Raw genomic sequence first — 13,789 nt, 5'->3', positions numbered from 1 at the left:
ACTTTATGGGATTGGACTATCACCTCAAATAAGAATTCCCTGGTAACTTGCTTTCAAAGCTTTGATTCCCTTCAACATTTTTTTTACATGAAGAGTTACTGATTTTATATAATGAACTCTGTGTTTTATCATAATGGAATTTGCGTCATCAAGTGGCTCGTTCCTGACAGCAGTTCTCTCAGCAAATACCAGGGCTCTGAGCTAAGAAGGTAATAAATTTCCTCAAGTTCTAGGTTTGGTTTTGCCTGTTGCCTACACTCTCCTCTGAAGTTATCTTTCTTTCAAATTTTGTCTAAAGAAAACCTGTCCCTACTTGTTTCGTATCTACAGGTGACATGTTATCAAATGTCCTTCTTTCTGTGTATGGGTGTTTTCATATTTCCTTTGCTACCTTGTTAAAATTATTGGAATATTCATGAGAGGGAATGATGTCCAGATGGAGGTTCTACCTGCAGATGTTAATCTGGACAGACACAGATCAGCTCTCATTTGTTTCAGTTCATGGAATATGAGACTTGTTTAGTGCCTTTCTCTAAGCCTTCTACCTTTTCTTCCGTCTTCCTTCCTCTTCCAATGTTCCCTTCAGGTACAGCAACAAGTGGAAATGGAGACTTTGGTGACTGGAGTGCCTTCAACCAAGCTTCTCCTTGTCCTAGTGCTTCATCTGGAGAGCTCTTCAGCAACGTGGCACAGCAGCCAGCTATAGAGCTCTTCAGTAGCTCGCAGCCAGCTGCTGGCCAGGCTCCAACTGCTTCAAATTCTGCAGATCTTTTTGATTTGATGGGCCCCTCTCAGACAACTATGACCTCTTCGCAAAGTATGAATTTCTCTATGATGAGCTCCAATACCGTAGGCATCGGTTTACCCATGTCAAGGTCACAGGTATGCAGCTGTTTGTACAATTTCCTAATCTTTTGCTTTCTCTTTAATGTTTTGTCTGAAAATGATAGAGTGGTCTCCTGAAAAGAAAATATAATAGAAATTCTAGAAAAGTTCTTGAAAAGCCTCTTTTTATGTGCCAGTCCTTTCTGAATACATTGCTGTATTAAGTGTTGCTGTTTTTCTGGGGAAGAAGGTTGATGTTTTAAACTTTACAGCCGAAAACCATCATCCACTGAATGTTACAGGTTTCCAGTCTGAAAGGGATGGAAGTGAGGACTAGCCGGTTGTCTCAAAATCCAGAGTTGACTGCTTACATGGAGAGTCATGGATTTTTTGGAAACCGTAGCAGGTTGATTTGGTATTAGGAGTTAAACATCAGTATGTCCAAGTTGAGAACTTGACTCTAGATGATCAATGTTATGCTAAATATGTGTTAGGGGATCTTGATACTGTTTTAACCCACTCTAATGGTGTAAGAGCAAATGGCAGCACTGCTTTGGAAGAGCTGAAGTTCACGTCTGAAAACAAAGCAATTTCAGTGTCTCCTTGTCTTCCGTGGAAAAATAAATACTTGTTGTTTAGTCCTGAAGCCTATTAGTAAATTGTTTCAGTGTATCCCAACAACTCCTTCTTTTCTAGCCTCTGCAGAGCGTGAACACTTTGATGCCGAAGCCTAATCCTCTTTATAATGCAAGCACAGAGATGGTCCAGAAGAACGCAAGCAAAACTCTACCTTCAACTTGGTCAGATCCCAGTGTAAATATCAGTTTGGACAATTTAGTACCTGGGATGCAGCCTTCCAAACCCCAGCAACCATCACTTAATACCATGATGCAGCAACAAAGTGAGTTATTGTTGATGCACTGTTTTGCTTTGCACACTGAGCTCTCCAGGGATTTAGTAAGCTGTCCTTGAGATGGAGTATTCTGCTAATTATTTTCCTACGTTGTCATAATTGTTTCTTAAACTACTGTGATGCTGCTGACACAAAAATGGTATTTTCTAAACAGAGCCTGACAAGCTAGGAGGCTGGTAACTGCATGTCTTTACTGTAGAGTTTATACTGTTGGCATATCTTGATTTCAGGCGTCCTTATTTCTAGAAGTTCTCTAGAATATGCGTAGTAGCATGTGTTGCTATCAAATGCTATTTAAAATTTGTTTTTAAATGTTTTCTGAGTCCTCACATGGAAACGAATGAAATAGCTACATTTTGGGCCATCATATCATATTCACAGCAGTGATTGCATAAGTTACTTAAAATAAATAGGACCTTCAAACAGAATCTGATTTACTATTTTTGCATCCTTTTTCTCCTCTTGCAGATATGCAACAACCTATGAATGTCATGACTCAAAACTTTGCAGCTGTGAACCTCAATCCTCAACCTAACATGATGCCTGTACGACCCCAGACAAGCCCACTGATGGGAGGGTCTGTTCCTATGGGGATTGGAATGCAGAGTGTGATGTCAGGTACGATGGGGATGACCTCCATGGGACCCACGCCTATGATGAACCAAGGAATGATGGGAATAAACATGAACATGGGATTGCCAGCTACAGGAATGGGTTTGACGGGCACAATAGGAATGGGAGTACCCAATATCTCTATGACCTCTATGACTACTGGGACTGTTCAACCCAAGCAAGATGCCTTTGCAAATTTTGCCAATTTTAGCAAATAAAGATTGTAAAAATAAATAAATTAAAAATAAATGGGCAGACTGAATGAAGGATTTTTAGCTGCACAAATATAGCTGGGGAAGGGATGGAAAACACTGATCAATACTACTTTTTTTTTTTTCTTTATCAGTTAAAGTATCTACATAAAGAACCAAAAGCTATTTTCTAAATGTTGAAATAACTAGTGTTCAAATTCTGGAGAGATGAAAGGTTCTTCTAAGGAATGTATTAGATGATTTTGCAAAATAATTTGTATTGAGACCATCAAAGCCTTTCCTAGGTAGAAGAACCAATTTTAACTTTGGGACTTGATGGAAGACTGGAATGGGGGTTGGGTAAAAATGTTTGAATCTAATTTTATACTTTTCTTTTTTCTTGAAGAGCTTGACTTTCTTTTCCCCCTCTCCCTGATCGCTTTGTCATAATTGGATCATTCCTTTTACTACCACTCTGAGTCCACAATTGAAGTCACTCAAGTACTATAATCAGTTTTTTATAAGAATATATATTTTTGTCCAAAAAATGGCTTACATATGTGATTATGGCTAATTCAAAGGGACCTGGAATGTATATATACTTTTGCTAATGTTCCAGTCGCACTGCTATATTACCCAAATTTTTATGGTAAACATCGTCTCTCAGCAATTTGGTGACCAATAGATTTTTGGGGCTTTACTTGCCTCTGTTATAACTGATATCCAGTGCAGGTCTGGGAGAAGATTTATCTGAGACTGCTGGAAGGTTTCCTTTTACAAAACTCCAGAAAATGCACTTTCTTGCGGTTTTTACAGTGGCAGTTGGCATCCTTTTTACCACCATTATCCCTATGGAGCCACTGGTTTACAGTGTCAGCAGCAGTCTGAAAGCAAAAATGTTTATTTTTTGCGTCTTTACAAAAATAACAAGGCAGATTACACCGTGTTATGTAAATCTATAACCCGACCTAATCCAACAGCATTGAATCTTAGCTTTCATACAACCCTTGGTGATTCTTTTGTGTAAATATGGCATTTAGCAGCTGTGGAATCCAATAGAGGAGTAAAATATATATATTAATAAAGGAAACCTGTAGCAGTCAAAGATTTTACTGACTTACTGAAAACAAAAGAATGAATTAAGATTTTGGGGGGGTTTTGTTTTTCCTTCTGTAATCCTGCATCTAAGTTCACATGAATCATGATTCTAGAATCTGGAATACAAAGACATCGTTATATTCACAAATTGGGAATATTGGTAAGAATAAGCACTATACTGTAGGTATGAAATTTATTGCCTCCCTTTTCTTATGTTGGATTTTTTTATTATTAAATTGATAAAACTTTGTTTTCATTGTATTCATAATGTTCTGTTATACATAACATTAAAATGTTCATTAAAATCAATGTTGGGCTGCTTTGCCTTTCATTCCATTTGACGTTTATGAGAGCATTTGGGAAAAAAAATAATTATAATTTGGGCAAAGTAATTTTTATAAATAATTTAAAATTGTTTAATGACTTCTTATCTGAAGCCTTTCCTATCTGGCTCTACTGTTAGGAATTAAAAATGAAGCAGGCAAGATATCCTGACCCGCTCTAGCCTTGCTAATGCTCCATCTACAACATTTCTAATTAGGCAGAAATTCATGTACTTCAGCTAAGTGGTAATGAAAAGTGATTCATTTGCTGAATAAGAGATGAGAGTGAGTGTAATTAGCTGACTGCGGTTTTTAATCTTTCAACAATTCAATGTGTTTAAATTAGTTTCAAAGAATAGGAGCTTTCAAGTGTTGTTACATCAAAGTAATCAAGGCAGGCTTTAACGGCTGAGTAGGAGAGATCGCTCTGGTTCCTGTGCTGAAACCTTTAAACTTCTCTGGAAGAACCATCTTCAAAACCTCTCATTCTAACAGATGGGAAGATTCAAACTGGTTTGATATATGCAAAACTGTGGTGGGAAGAAAGCTAGTTCTGGAGGGTAGGTGGGTGGCAAGGAAAATTAAGCCTATAGTTAGTGTTGCTTAAGGGGTGCAATGTTTGAGTAGTATTTAGCAGATTTTCAGGTGAGTTGGGTGAGCCCATTCATTACACTGTCCTTTAAGTTAAGTTTAGCTGGTTAAACAGTTGGCTTTGAGTTTAGAAATGGTCTCTGTTTAGGTTGCTCACTTCTCTTCAGAGGAACCAGTGATTATCTTCTAATCAAGGAATTAATTATAATGAAACATTTGTCAGGGATTAGAATAACTCCAGTGGAAAACAGTTGGTCAGTTCAGAGTGGATTTTTGTGGCTGTCAGAGATATCTTAGTTAATGGAATATGGGCTTAGGGACCAGCTGTAGTACTGAACTGATTCCCTGCCCTAAGCATTCGTTGTTCTTCTTATGGGTCAGTATCCTAATCATCAAAGCAGTGTGAAAAAGGTTCCTCATCCATCTTGAGTGCCTTCAGGTAGATGGGAAGGAAGCCCTTTAAACCCAAATAAATATCAGAGAAGATAATGCAGAAATATCTCTTTAGAAAATAAATCAGGTGCATCCCTGTGATTCTGTGATTCTGTGTACCTGCAGTGAGGAGAGCCTTTTGCATGGGAGTTTCACTGTGTTCTCCCCCAGTTAGAATAAAGGACATAGAGATAGGTAGTAGAGCTTAGTAGGATATGGTTTATGTCCTCAGACAAAAACTAAATATCAAATGGATTGTGATTGTTAAGCAAACAATATTGAGCGTGATTAAGATGGACATTATAAAATGTTTCTCTCAGTATTTCAGGTATGAGCAAAATAATTTCAATTCTTAATGTTACCTTTTCAGGTGAAAATACAAATGAGCTACTGCGTGAATGGTGACAGATCACCCATTCATCAACTCCTCCCCAGTATGACTTAAATATAACCTAAATCATGCTGTTATGTTAGTATAACTCCTTCTTCATTTTTTTTAAAGCCAGGTCCAGCTGTAACTGCGAACCTTGCAGCAGCCTAGGTGTGGCTGTGGTACACAGCGCGTGACCACATCGTGTGCTCCATATGAACGTTTGGCTTTCTCCCAGGGGTCCTGGGCAAAAATCTAACTTTCTTGCTCTGTCCCCCCCCCCAGACTATTCAGAAGTTGAACTCCACATGTTCTAAAATATGTGCGCTCATGCTATGATAGTGCCCAAAGTGCTCAAGATTTAAGAACAGATTGAAGGCAGCATCGGAAGTCCTGTGACCACTGCCAGCATAGCTGCATGGCCTGCTCGCACCAAGCTGCAAAGCAGCAACCTGTCAGCAGAGCTTGGTGCTTACAGGGAGTAAGCGGAGGGAACTGACTGGTAGTAAGAGGTGAATTTTAGAAACTACAGAATGCAGAGGTGGTAAACTCATTAAAAGTTCAGTTAAGATTTGGTAAAAGATGTCTGTGGTTAGGGTCATCTGAATCCATCTCCTGTGAGTGTTTTTGGAATCCTCTTTAAAAAAAATCAATCCTGATATGTGATATGTATGAAGGAGTAATAAGCTCCAGCACAGGTGCAGGTTCAGCGATGACTAGAGCATCCACTATGTTCTACAAAAGAAATTATATTCAAAACAGCTAAACAAGGGTATTTATAGCAGCATCTGTTTCAGCTATATCTGTCAGCTAAGAACAGTCTGACACTGCTTCAGGGAGGTGGGGGAGGGATTTATCAATGAAGTGTTTACATAATGCAGGCAGGCATTGTATACTCAAGGTGATACCAACTCTAACAGGATAACAAATATCTAAAGACACTTTTATTCTCCGAGGCCTTTGCTCCAGGAGTCGCTCTACAAAATTGCCTCTGCGTTCCTTTGTGCATAACTGTAAACACTTTTATAGCATGTGACATTTTATAGTATCTTCATTTGGTTCTGCTTAAACCTTTTAATGGAGATGTAATTTTTTTCCTCCCCTCCCACCCACCCAGTGTTCTTCAAAGCCATCACTGACTAAAATTCAGAATTGTTTCAGGCAAACCCATTGGGTTTGACTGCACACTGAAAATCTTTAAGTAAAATATTTAATTTAACTGGAAGGGAAACTTTTTTTCAGTTAGTACTCAGAAATGTCAGCACGCTGAAAAATGACTTATTGTACAGCTCTGGGTACTTGCTGACAGATTTGACTGGCAAAAAGAATGAGAGAATTGGAAACCAAATAGTGAATACCTGTCTGCTTCCAATTATTCCACCCAGAAGCTCTACCCACAGCAGAGGAACGGGAGTTGCCCTCTTTTTCCTATTAGTGGTAACTGCAGCACAGCTCCTTCGTGGGGACAAAGCAGCTCTGTGCTGCCTGCTCCTCCGAGGCTGTAGCTGTCCGATGAGATGGAGCAAGCAGCTGTGCAGCTCCTTCACGTCAGCCAGAAACACAGAACCCCTGTGAACCTTTTTCCCCAAAGCACTTGGATTTGGAGCTGACCTAACATTTTTAAACAGCTCAGTGGGAGAATGGCTTCCTGGAGATCTTGGTGGGGAGAATGGGTATTGTTTTAGCTGCACTTCTAAGACCTGCCTTTTTGGAGCTGTGTTTAGAGCTAAAGGGGAGAAATAGAAATGCTGAGTTGCAAAGACAGTGGGGTGAACCCTGTTAATGTTGTGAGACTGAAAAGGGTGGTCTGTGGAATATGGAAGTCAATCTGTACGGCTTGTTCAGCAATACGGTTCCAATTTTACCTAGCCAGGTGCTGCAGGAGTTTGCTTCTCTCTGAGTAAAGCAGCCTTTAAAAACTGAAATGTCTCTCTTTTTTGATATGATTCTAGATCCTGTAGTCAAATCAGGGAGGACAAGCAGTATGAAATTCTGCTGAATGTGGAAAATGTAAAAGGCACAAAATTTACATGGCATAATCCAGGTCTCTCTGTTTAAGTAAGTGTTCCATGTGTATGGCGCAGTTCATCTCTGTTTTTCAAAAATACCTTTGCTTGTCACAAACTTACAGATTTTTTTATCACGTGCCATAAGGTACTGGTTCAGTAATTAACTGGTTCTTTAATAGAGCTGCAATTACTTTGTTTCATGAGAAGGAAAAAAAAGAATGCATTCCAAGACAGAGCTACTTTCGACATCTGGGAACCTCCTAACAGCTGGCTATCTAATGAATATGCATCTGCTTAAGAGGCTGTAGTCCATTAATAAACCAATAGATATAAAACAGAAACAATCTTTGTCAGCTTCAAATGAGATTGGATGCAATGTGCTGTGAAGTGTCACTGTCGCGTTGAATCGAGCCGGGGAGGTTAACAGTTGCTCTTTGGTACCAGCAGCTTCGTGGCAGAGGAGAGGGCTGCAGCCTCGTGGTGAGAGGGCTGAAATCACAAAGCTTTGTGGCTGCTTTCTGCTGCCTTTTGTGTCCCTATTTCTCCGGGTACCAATTGAGTTTGAGGCACTGTTGACCACTTACCAACTACGCTTTTGGTTTGACAAAGGTGGATGTGTTGTTTTTTGTTTGGTTGGTTTTTTTTTTTTGCTACAGAAATGATTTGATAGGCACAGGAATTGAGCATGTGAACAACTGACTGGGGAGAAGTTACATGAACGTGATACAAATGCACCTATTTGACTGAGAACTGGGGCTTGTAAGGGAACTAAGGCTACCCTGTGAGCTGTGTTGTACAAAAGGACTGGTGTAGGGTGAAATAAACACTCTTAAAAACAGTGACAGTGACCTCACTCGACTGCATAAATGTCTGAACCCTGAAGGGTTGTATCTGCACTTGTTCCGAGATGTTGTCCCAAACTGTAGCAACATTTGGTACCTTTATTTTTGTGTTAGTCTGCACCTTTGTTTCCTGGGGGAGCTCCCATAATATGTGAGGTTGATTTAGCGTTACTTTAAGCATCCATATCCTTTCTGCACAGACATAATCCAGTCCTGGCTGGTCTAGTATTGTTCTCTTTTCAAAGGGTAGCCACACTGAACAGGAGCCTCCTGAAGTAGCAATAATTATTTTTGATGCAAAATGTTAATGAGGTGGAGTTCTTAGAGAAAAGTTACAATTTCATCTTCAGCCACGGTACCAGTAGGAGTGAGTGTCAGCTGTTAAATTACCAGTCTGCAGGCTCCCTGGGACAGAGGTGAGTGTATCTTTTATATTTGGGGTGCTGGGGGACTGAAGTAGTTTCCTTGTTTAGAAAAATGTTGAGGTAACCTAATTCCACTGCCTGCTGAAATGGAGAAGCCAAGGAGCTTGGGCTGGTTTTGCCCAGGGTGGTTGCAGATTGTAAAGCTAATTATTTTGAAGGCACCCATGTCCCACTTTCCAACTCCTCATCCTCTCCACTTGGAACCCTCACCTGTACCACCTCTCTGCCACGGGAGTGCAGGGAGTCTGGCAGCTGAGGCACACAAGAGCCTTTGGAGGTTTTTGAGAACCTGGGCTGGATTGACAGCATCCCTGAGCAGGCTAGGCTGTTTTTTTTCTATTGCCTACAGATGAAAGATTTCTTTTTTCCCTAACACCTTGTCAAAATGTACTCCCTGACATGGCAAAGAAGCAAATCCAGCCAGCAAAGCTTTGGTTTCTCCTGAGGATTGGACTCCTCGACCATTTGCAGCACAGCAGGTAGGTCACTGATTAGCAACCCGACTTCCCTCCCTCCAGAGCTCTACCTTTCACCCCTAAATTAGCAGGACTAAGATGTTACGGCTTTATCTTTTTTGAGACAGACAAAAGAGCAAACTGTAATGGAGGGCTGTCCTTTTAAATACTTTTACTTTTCAAGGTCATTTGTGGAGCTTTTATCAATCAGAAAGCCAAATTCATACAAAAAGCATCTATAATGAACCAAGCATATCTTGAACCTGATCCCTTCAGCTGAATACAAATTATCTAGGAAGGTATGTTCATTGAGTTCAGCATCCCCGTGACCATTTAGAAAGAAAGCAGAAGCCACTATTGTGGTTTGGCATCTATCAATTTATTGTCTCTTTCTGCTGTAATTGATTTATTAATTATAGCATCTTAATGATCTATTTAAAATAAATAAACCATTTATACCATTTCAAAGGTATTTTGTGATGTTCAGCTGATATTAAAATAGCACGAGCCTTATGTGCTTTTTCAGCAAGTGACCTAATTAGTTAATAAAGTAATTGAATATTAAAAAGGATGTTGCAAGTGATTAAAATTTAAGAGCCTTCAGAACATTATTAAAGCTATAAATCATACATCACTGTTTTAATTTGCATAGCTACAGAATTACTAATGGTCCCACATGCATAAGCTACTTGGCAATTAGTCTTTTAACAAACTGTTGGTGATAGTATGAGATTACCAAAATCTTTCCTGTTTTGACTTGCAACCAAATCCCAGGATGAGAGAACGCTAAGGGTTAAGTTCCTAAAAAACATGGAAATTAAGTTCCTTCACAGGTCTCTGTGCACTAGCCTCTGTCACCCATTGTCCCTTGCCCTTCTGGCCAGAGGACCCCATCCTCCCAAATCCCAACAAGGTGTTGAAAGGAGAGGAAGAAGCATCTGTCTCTAGGTTAGCCTAGGGTCTTTTCTCCAGCGTGGTTCAACGTGCAGGAATTCTCCTACATGGTGCTGGGCCATTCTGCATTCTTGTCCCAGTACATACGCCTGTCACAGCAGTGCTTCTCTTCCCTGTCACCTGCACTCCAAGCTCATTAACAGCACCAAGCAAAGGGCAAGCTGCCGCAAGGCAGTGGTACTTGAGCTTTGTCCCATGGATGCTGTCTTTGGGCTGCAGGGAAGGGCTAAACCAGCTGCTTGTCACCTTCCAGCCTTATGGGAAGCACCTGCTGACAGTGAAGGTTTTGCAGAAACATCATGGATGGGGAGCAGCCTGCTGGCCTCACTGGGCAAAGCCCCTTCCCTGTGTGCTTGGGGCAGTGAGGGTCAGCTGCCCGCGGCCCGTGTCTGCGCTCTGGGGCTGGCTGCAGGCAGGAGGTGAGCCATGATGCCTGTTTTCAACTTAATTAAGAGACAAACTGCTTTGGCCAGCTATCTGCCCCTGCTCGCCTCTCTTGCCAAGAGCCAGCGGTTCTGCAGTGATGGTTCCTGGCCTCGGGCCTGCTGTCCAGCTCCTGAGCTGCAGCGGGGCATGGTCCAGTGCACAGGCAGAGAGCGGCTCTGCCACCGTACAGACGAGCAGCCTGACAGGGAGCTGCTGCTCCAGGCAAAACCAGCCGCCTACAAGCAACCGACCTGGTGTGCAGTGGAGCACAACCCTGCCATCGGTCAGCTAAACGGCTGGAGCAGCTGAAAGCTGATGAGAGGGAGAGCAAACAAAGCTACAGCCAAGCAAGAGCACGGCTTCAGCCTAAGCTCAGCAGCATCGTCCCCCCCCCGACCAGTGCTTCATATTGCTCCCTCTTCCCTGTGCTGCGCAGCCCCCTGGCTCCATCTGGCGCCCCCAGGACTTGGCTGCTTGCGCCCGCTGTAGGGACAGACTGTCAGTGAATCAGTTTCTAATCTCCCACCTCTTCCTTTGATACGTGCAGTGTTACAGTCTGTCCCAGTCCCTCGCAGGAACGCTGGGTTTGTGCTCCCCAGCTCCTCCTCCCCTTGCCGCTGCCTGCTCAGTCGCTGCAGCCATGCTGCTTGCATAAGCTGATGTGTTCACTGCGTAAGTCTCAAGTCCTTTTTCTTTGGAACAAAAAAGACACCACAGAACCACACTTCCCTGCAAAACAAGGCTGTCATTCCCACCGAGTCAGCAGTAGCCTTGATGTAGTTTTAGCTATTAAAGTGTGCTGGCTGCTACAGTACCAGGAGAAATTCATTTTTGTGCTGCAAAACTTTTCAGGAGCTTCCTTTGAAGCCTTGATTGAGGTCAGGGGCTGCAACCTCTTGCACCATTTCCATGACAGCCTGCAGCACTCTTTGAAAGCCCTTATACTGGATATCCTGACAAATATCAGCTCTTTGTTCATTAGTTTATGCTTGGTAATAGATGTGAGGCCAGGTTTGAGGATGGCTCTCAGCAAGTAATTCACACTCTGCTGCACTAAGGTTTGCTGTGGCTCAAGTAGTTGGAGACAGTACAAATCTGCTTTCAAGGGTCTGTGTTTTTAATTAAAACAGCAAGCTAAGGAAGGGGTGACTTCAGAGCATCCTGATTCCACAAGGAATGACAAGAACACAGCTGCTTCTAAAATAAATTAATTGCTGCCCATTATTTTACAGGTAACAAAACTCATCACATGAGGAAGGCAGCTTTGTAAACATGTGAGCATTACCGCAGTACAGGCACCATGCTGAGCGACAATGTACACTGGAAAAGACTGAGGTTCATACCACTTTGCACTGTTTGGGGGTTTTAGGGCAAGTCAGGTCAGTGACCTGTCCCAGTGCACCCTGGCTCTATCACCAGGTTTCACTGATGTTGCAACATCAAGCACTGGTGTTTGCCAGCTCCTGGCAAGCTCTCAGACAGCACACGGAGGTGAACAGGAGCCCCCTCTGCAGTGACACACAAGGTCACCCTGCACAGGGTCACCTGGACTGGTGTGCTCTGCACAGCTATGGGTTTTAATATTTAAACACCCAGTTAAAAAAAAAATTGCAAAACACATTCAATTTGAGAAGCAGATGTAGCTGGTGCACTAGATAGCCCTTCCTCTACCCTCACATTTTTCTGCCCAACACAATCAGTAACTGTTGCATATACCACATCCAGTCCTAATGCTTTGTACTCCACAACTTCCAAGAACAATAGGACAGACACACTTCTACTCCTGGCCCTGCCCACAAGGTGTTAGAGCAGCTAGCAGGAGAGGCATAAAGCCAGGCCTTCAGGGCTGTCCTAACTTGTTTATGCCTGGGTTTCAACTGGCCTCCCAGCGAAGCCCTTGGCACAAAGACATCCTGCCAACAGTCTCTACCTTCCTTCAGCTTCCCCAAGTTCTTATTCTGGAGCCTCCAAGCAACTAAAACCAAGTTTTCCTCCAGTTGCTTCTTCCGTGATTTTGGAAACTTTCTGACGTTGATTATTATTTATCTGTTATTCCCCAAAGAAGAACCTACAAAGAATCCTCCTTCCCACCAGAGAAATGTAAAATCAGTAACTTTCTACTTTGTTTTAGCTTTTCCCATGCTTGCAGTACAGACCCCAGCTGACTCAAGCCTGTGGCCACAGCCCTGTTTCGTACTCTTTCCACCTAATGCAGCGTGGTATCCTGTTTGCCATCCTTCCTGCTGCTGTAGTCCATTAGCCTGATAGCGTCAGTTTTTCCACTCAAACTCCCACATCCTTTTCCTGATCAACACACTGCACAATTGTTCCATTGACTGCACTCTGATGGGAAAACCTTATTGTGCCTGAGCATTGTCCCACAAAGAAAAGGGAGGGTTTCCTTCAAGCCTATGCTGGAGCTGTCTGTGAATGCACCACTACAGCATCCTCAAATATTCAAAAAATAAGTCATATTCCCAAAGAATATTACTTTATAGTATTTCCTCCACAGCATCACTTGCACATAAACACTAAATGGTCTCAGCCTGTAAACGTACAGCAAGATGCAGATACTCACAGAGCACTAACTCCTGCCTGTGTCCCAGCCCCACCAGTCCCTGTTCCCAGCTGTGTCCTAGTGCAGCTACCACCAAGCAGCTCCAGCTCCTGCTCTCCTCCTACAGCCCACCTTTCCTTCAGCCAGGTTCATCTTCCATGCCGCATGGGGCTCCTGCTGTCCCTCCACCTGAAATGGCACACAGCTGCTGCCATTAGCAGACTGTGAGAGCCCTGCTGGCAAAGGCCATTCCCCTCTTCTGCTCCCACAGCAAGGCTTCCCCCTGCCCCAGGTTTATTTAATAATCCCTTCTGGTGGGGAGATCGGCAGATTTTCTGCTTGTTAGAGAGCCAGGGTGACATCTCCACCTGCACTCCCTGATCACAAAGGGAGGATCTGGCTGACCAGCTCCCAGGTGAAGGAAAAGCAACCCAAACTACCCATTAAAAAGGGATTACATAAACAGTATCATCCCAGAGCAACCATTACACAGCAGAACCTGTGAGCTTCTTGTGCAGTGTAAAATGATACCGTTACGGGCTACGTACCTGTGCCCAGCCTTCCCCCTGTCTCCACATGTCCTAGTTTAGGGCAGCAAAACCACTGAGCTGCACGGCATCGAAGGCAGCACCATCGCGGCAGCAGCTGCAGTTTGCAAGGACACCAGGAGCAAAGTGAGGGGGGACAACAGCAGAACTGGGTAACAGGGAATGAGGTGAGCAAATTAAATGTGATCCCAACCTCAAATGCTTCTGCTGGTCGAAGA

General features: G+C 42.8%; 1 protein-coding gene across 2 annotated transcripts in view; it reads left to right on the top strand.

Annotated features, from left to right (window-relative positions):
• Positions 1-3,948, top strand: part of CLINT1 (clathrin interactor 1) — a 48,748-nt gene extending 44,800 nt beyond the window's left edge. For both annotated transcript variants that reach the window (XM_084536039.1, XM_084536040.1), the window contains exons 10-12: positions 587-882; positions 1,522-1,726; positions 2,207-3,948. In XM_084536039.1, the coding sequence (XP_084392165.1) occupies positions 587-882; positions 1,522-1,726; positions 2,207-2,568 (863 nt within the window). In that variant the 3' untranslated portion in view covers positions 2,569-3,948. The remainder of the gene's footprint in view (positions 1-586; positions 883-1,521; positions 1,727-2,206) is intronic.
• Positions 3,949-13,789: the final 9,841 nt, after the last annotated feature.

Source organism: Aythya ferina (genome assembly GCF_964211825.1).
Source record: "Aythya ferina genome assembly, chromosome: 14".
NCBI classification, from domain to species: domain Eukaryota; kingdom Metazoa; phylum Chordata; class Aves; order Anseriformes; family Anatidae; genus Aythya; species Aythya ferina.
The sequence above is the reverse complement of the archived record's forward strand: the minus strand, read 5'-3'. Positions and strand labels throughout refer to the sequence as shown.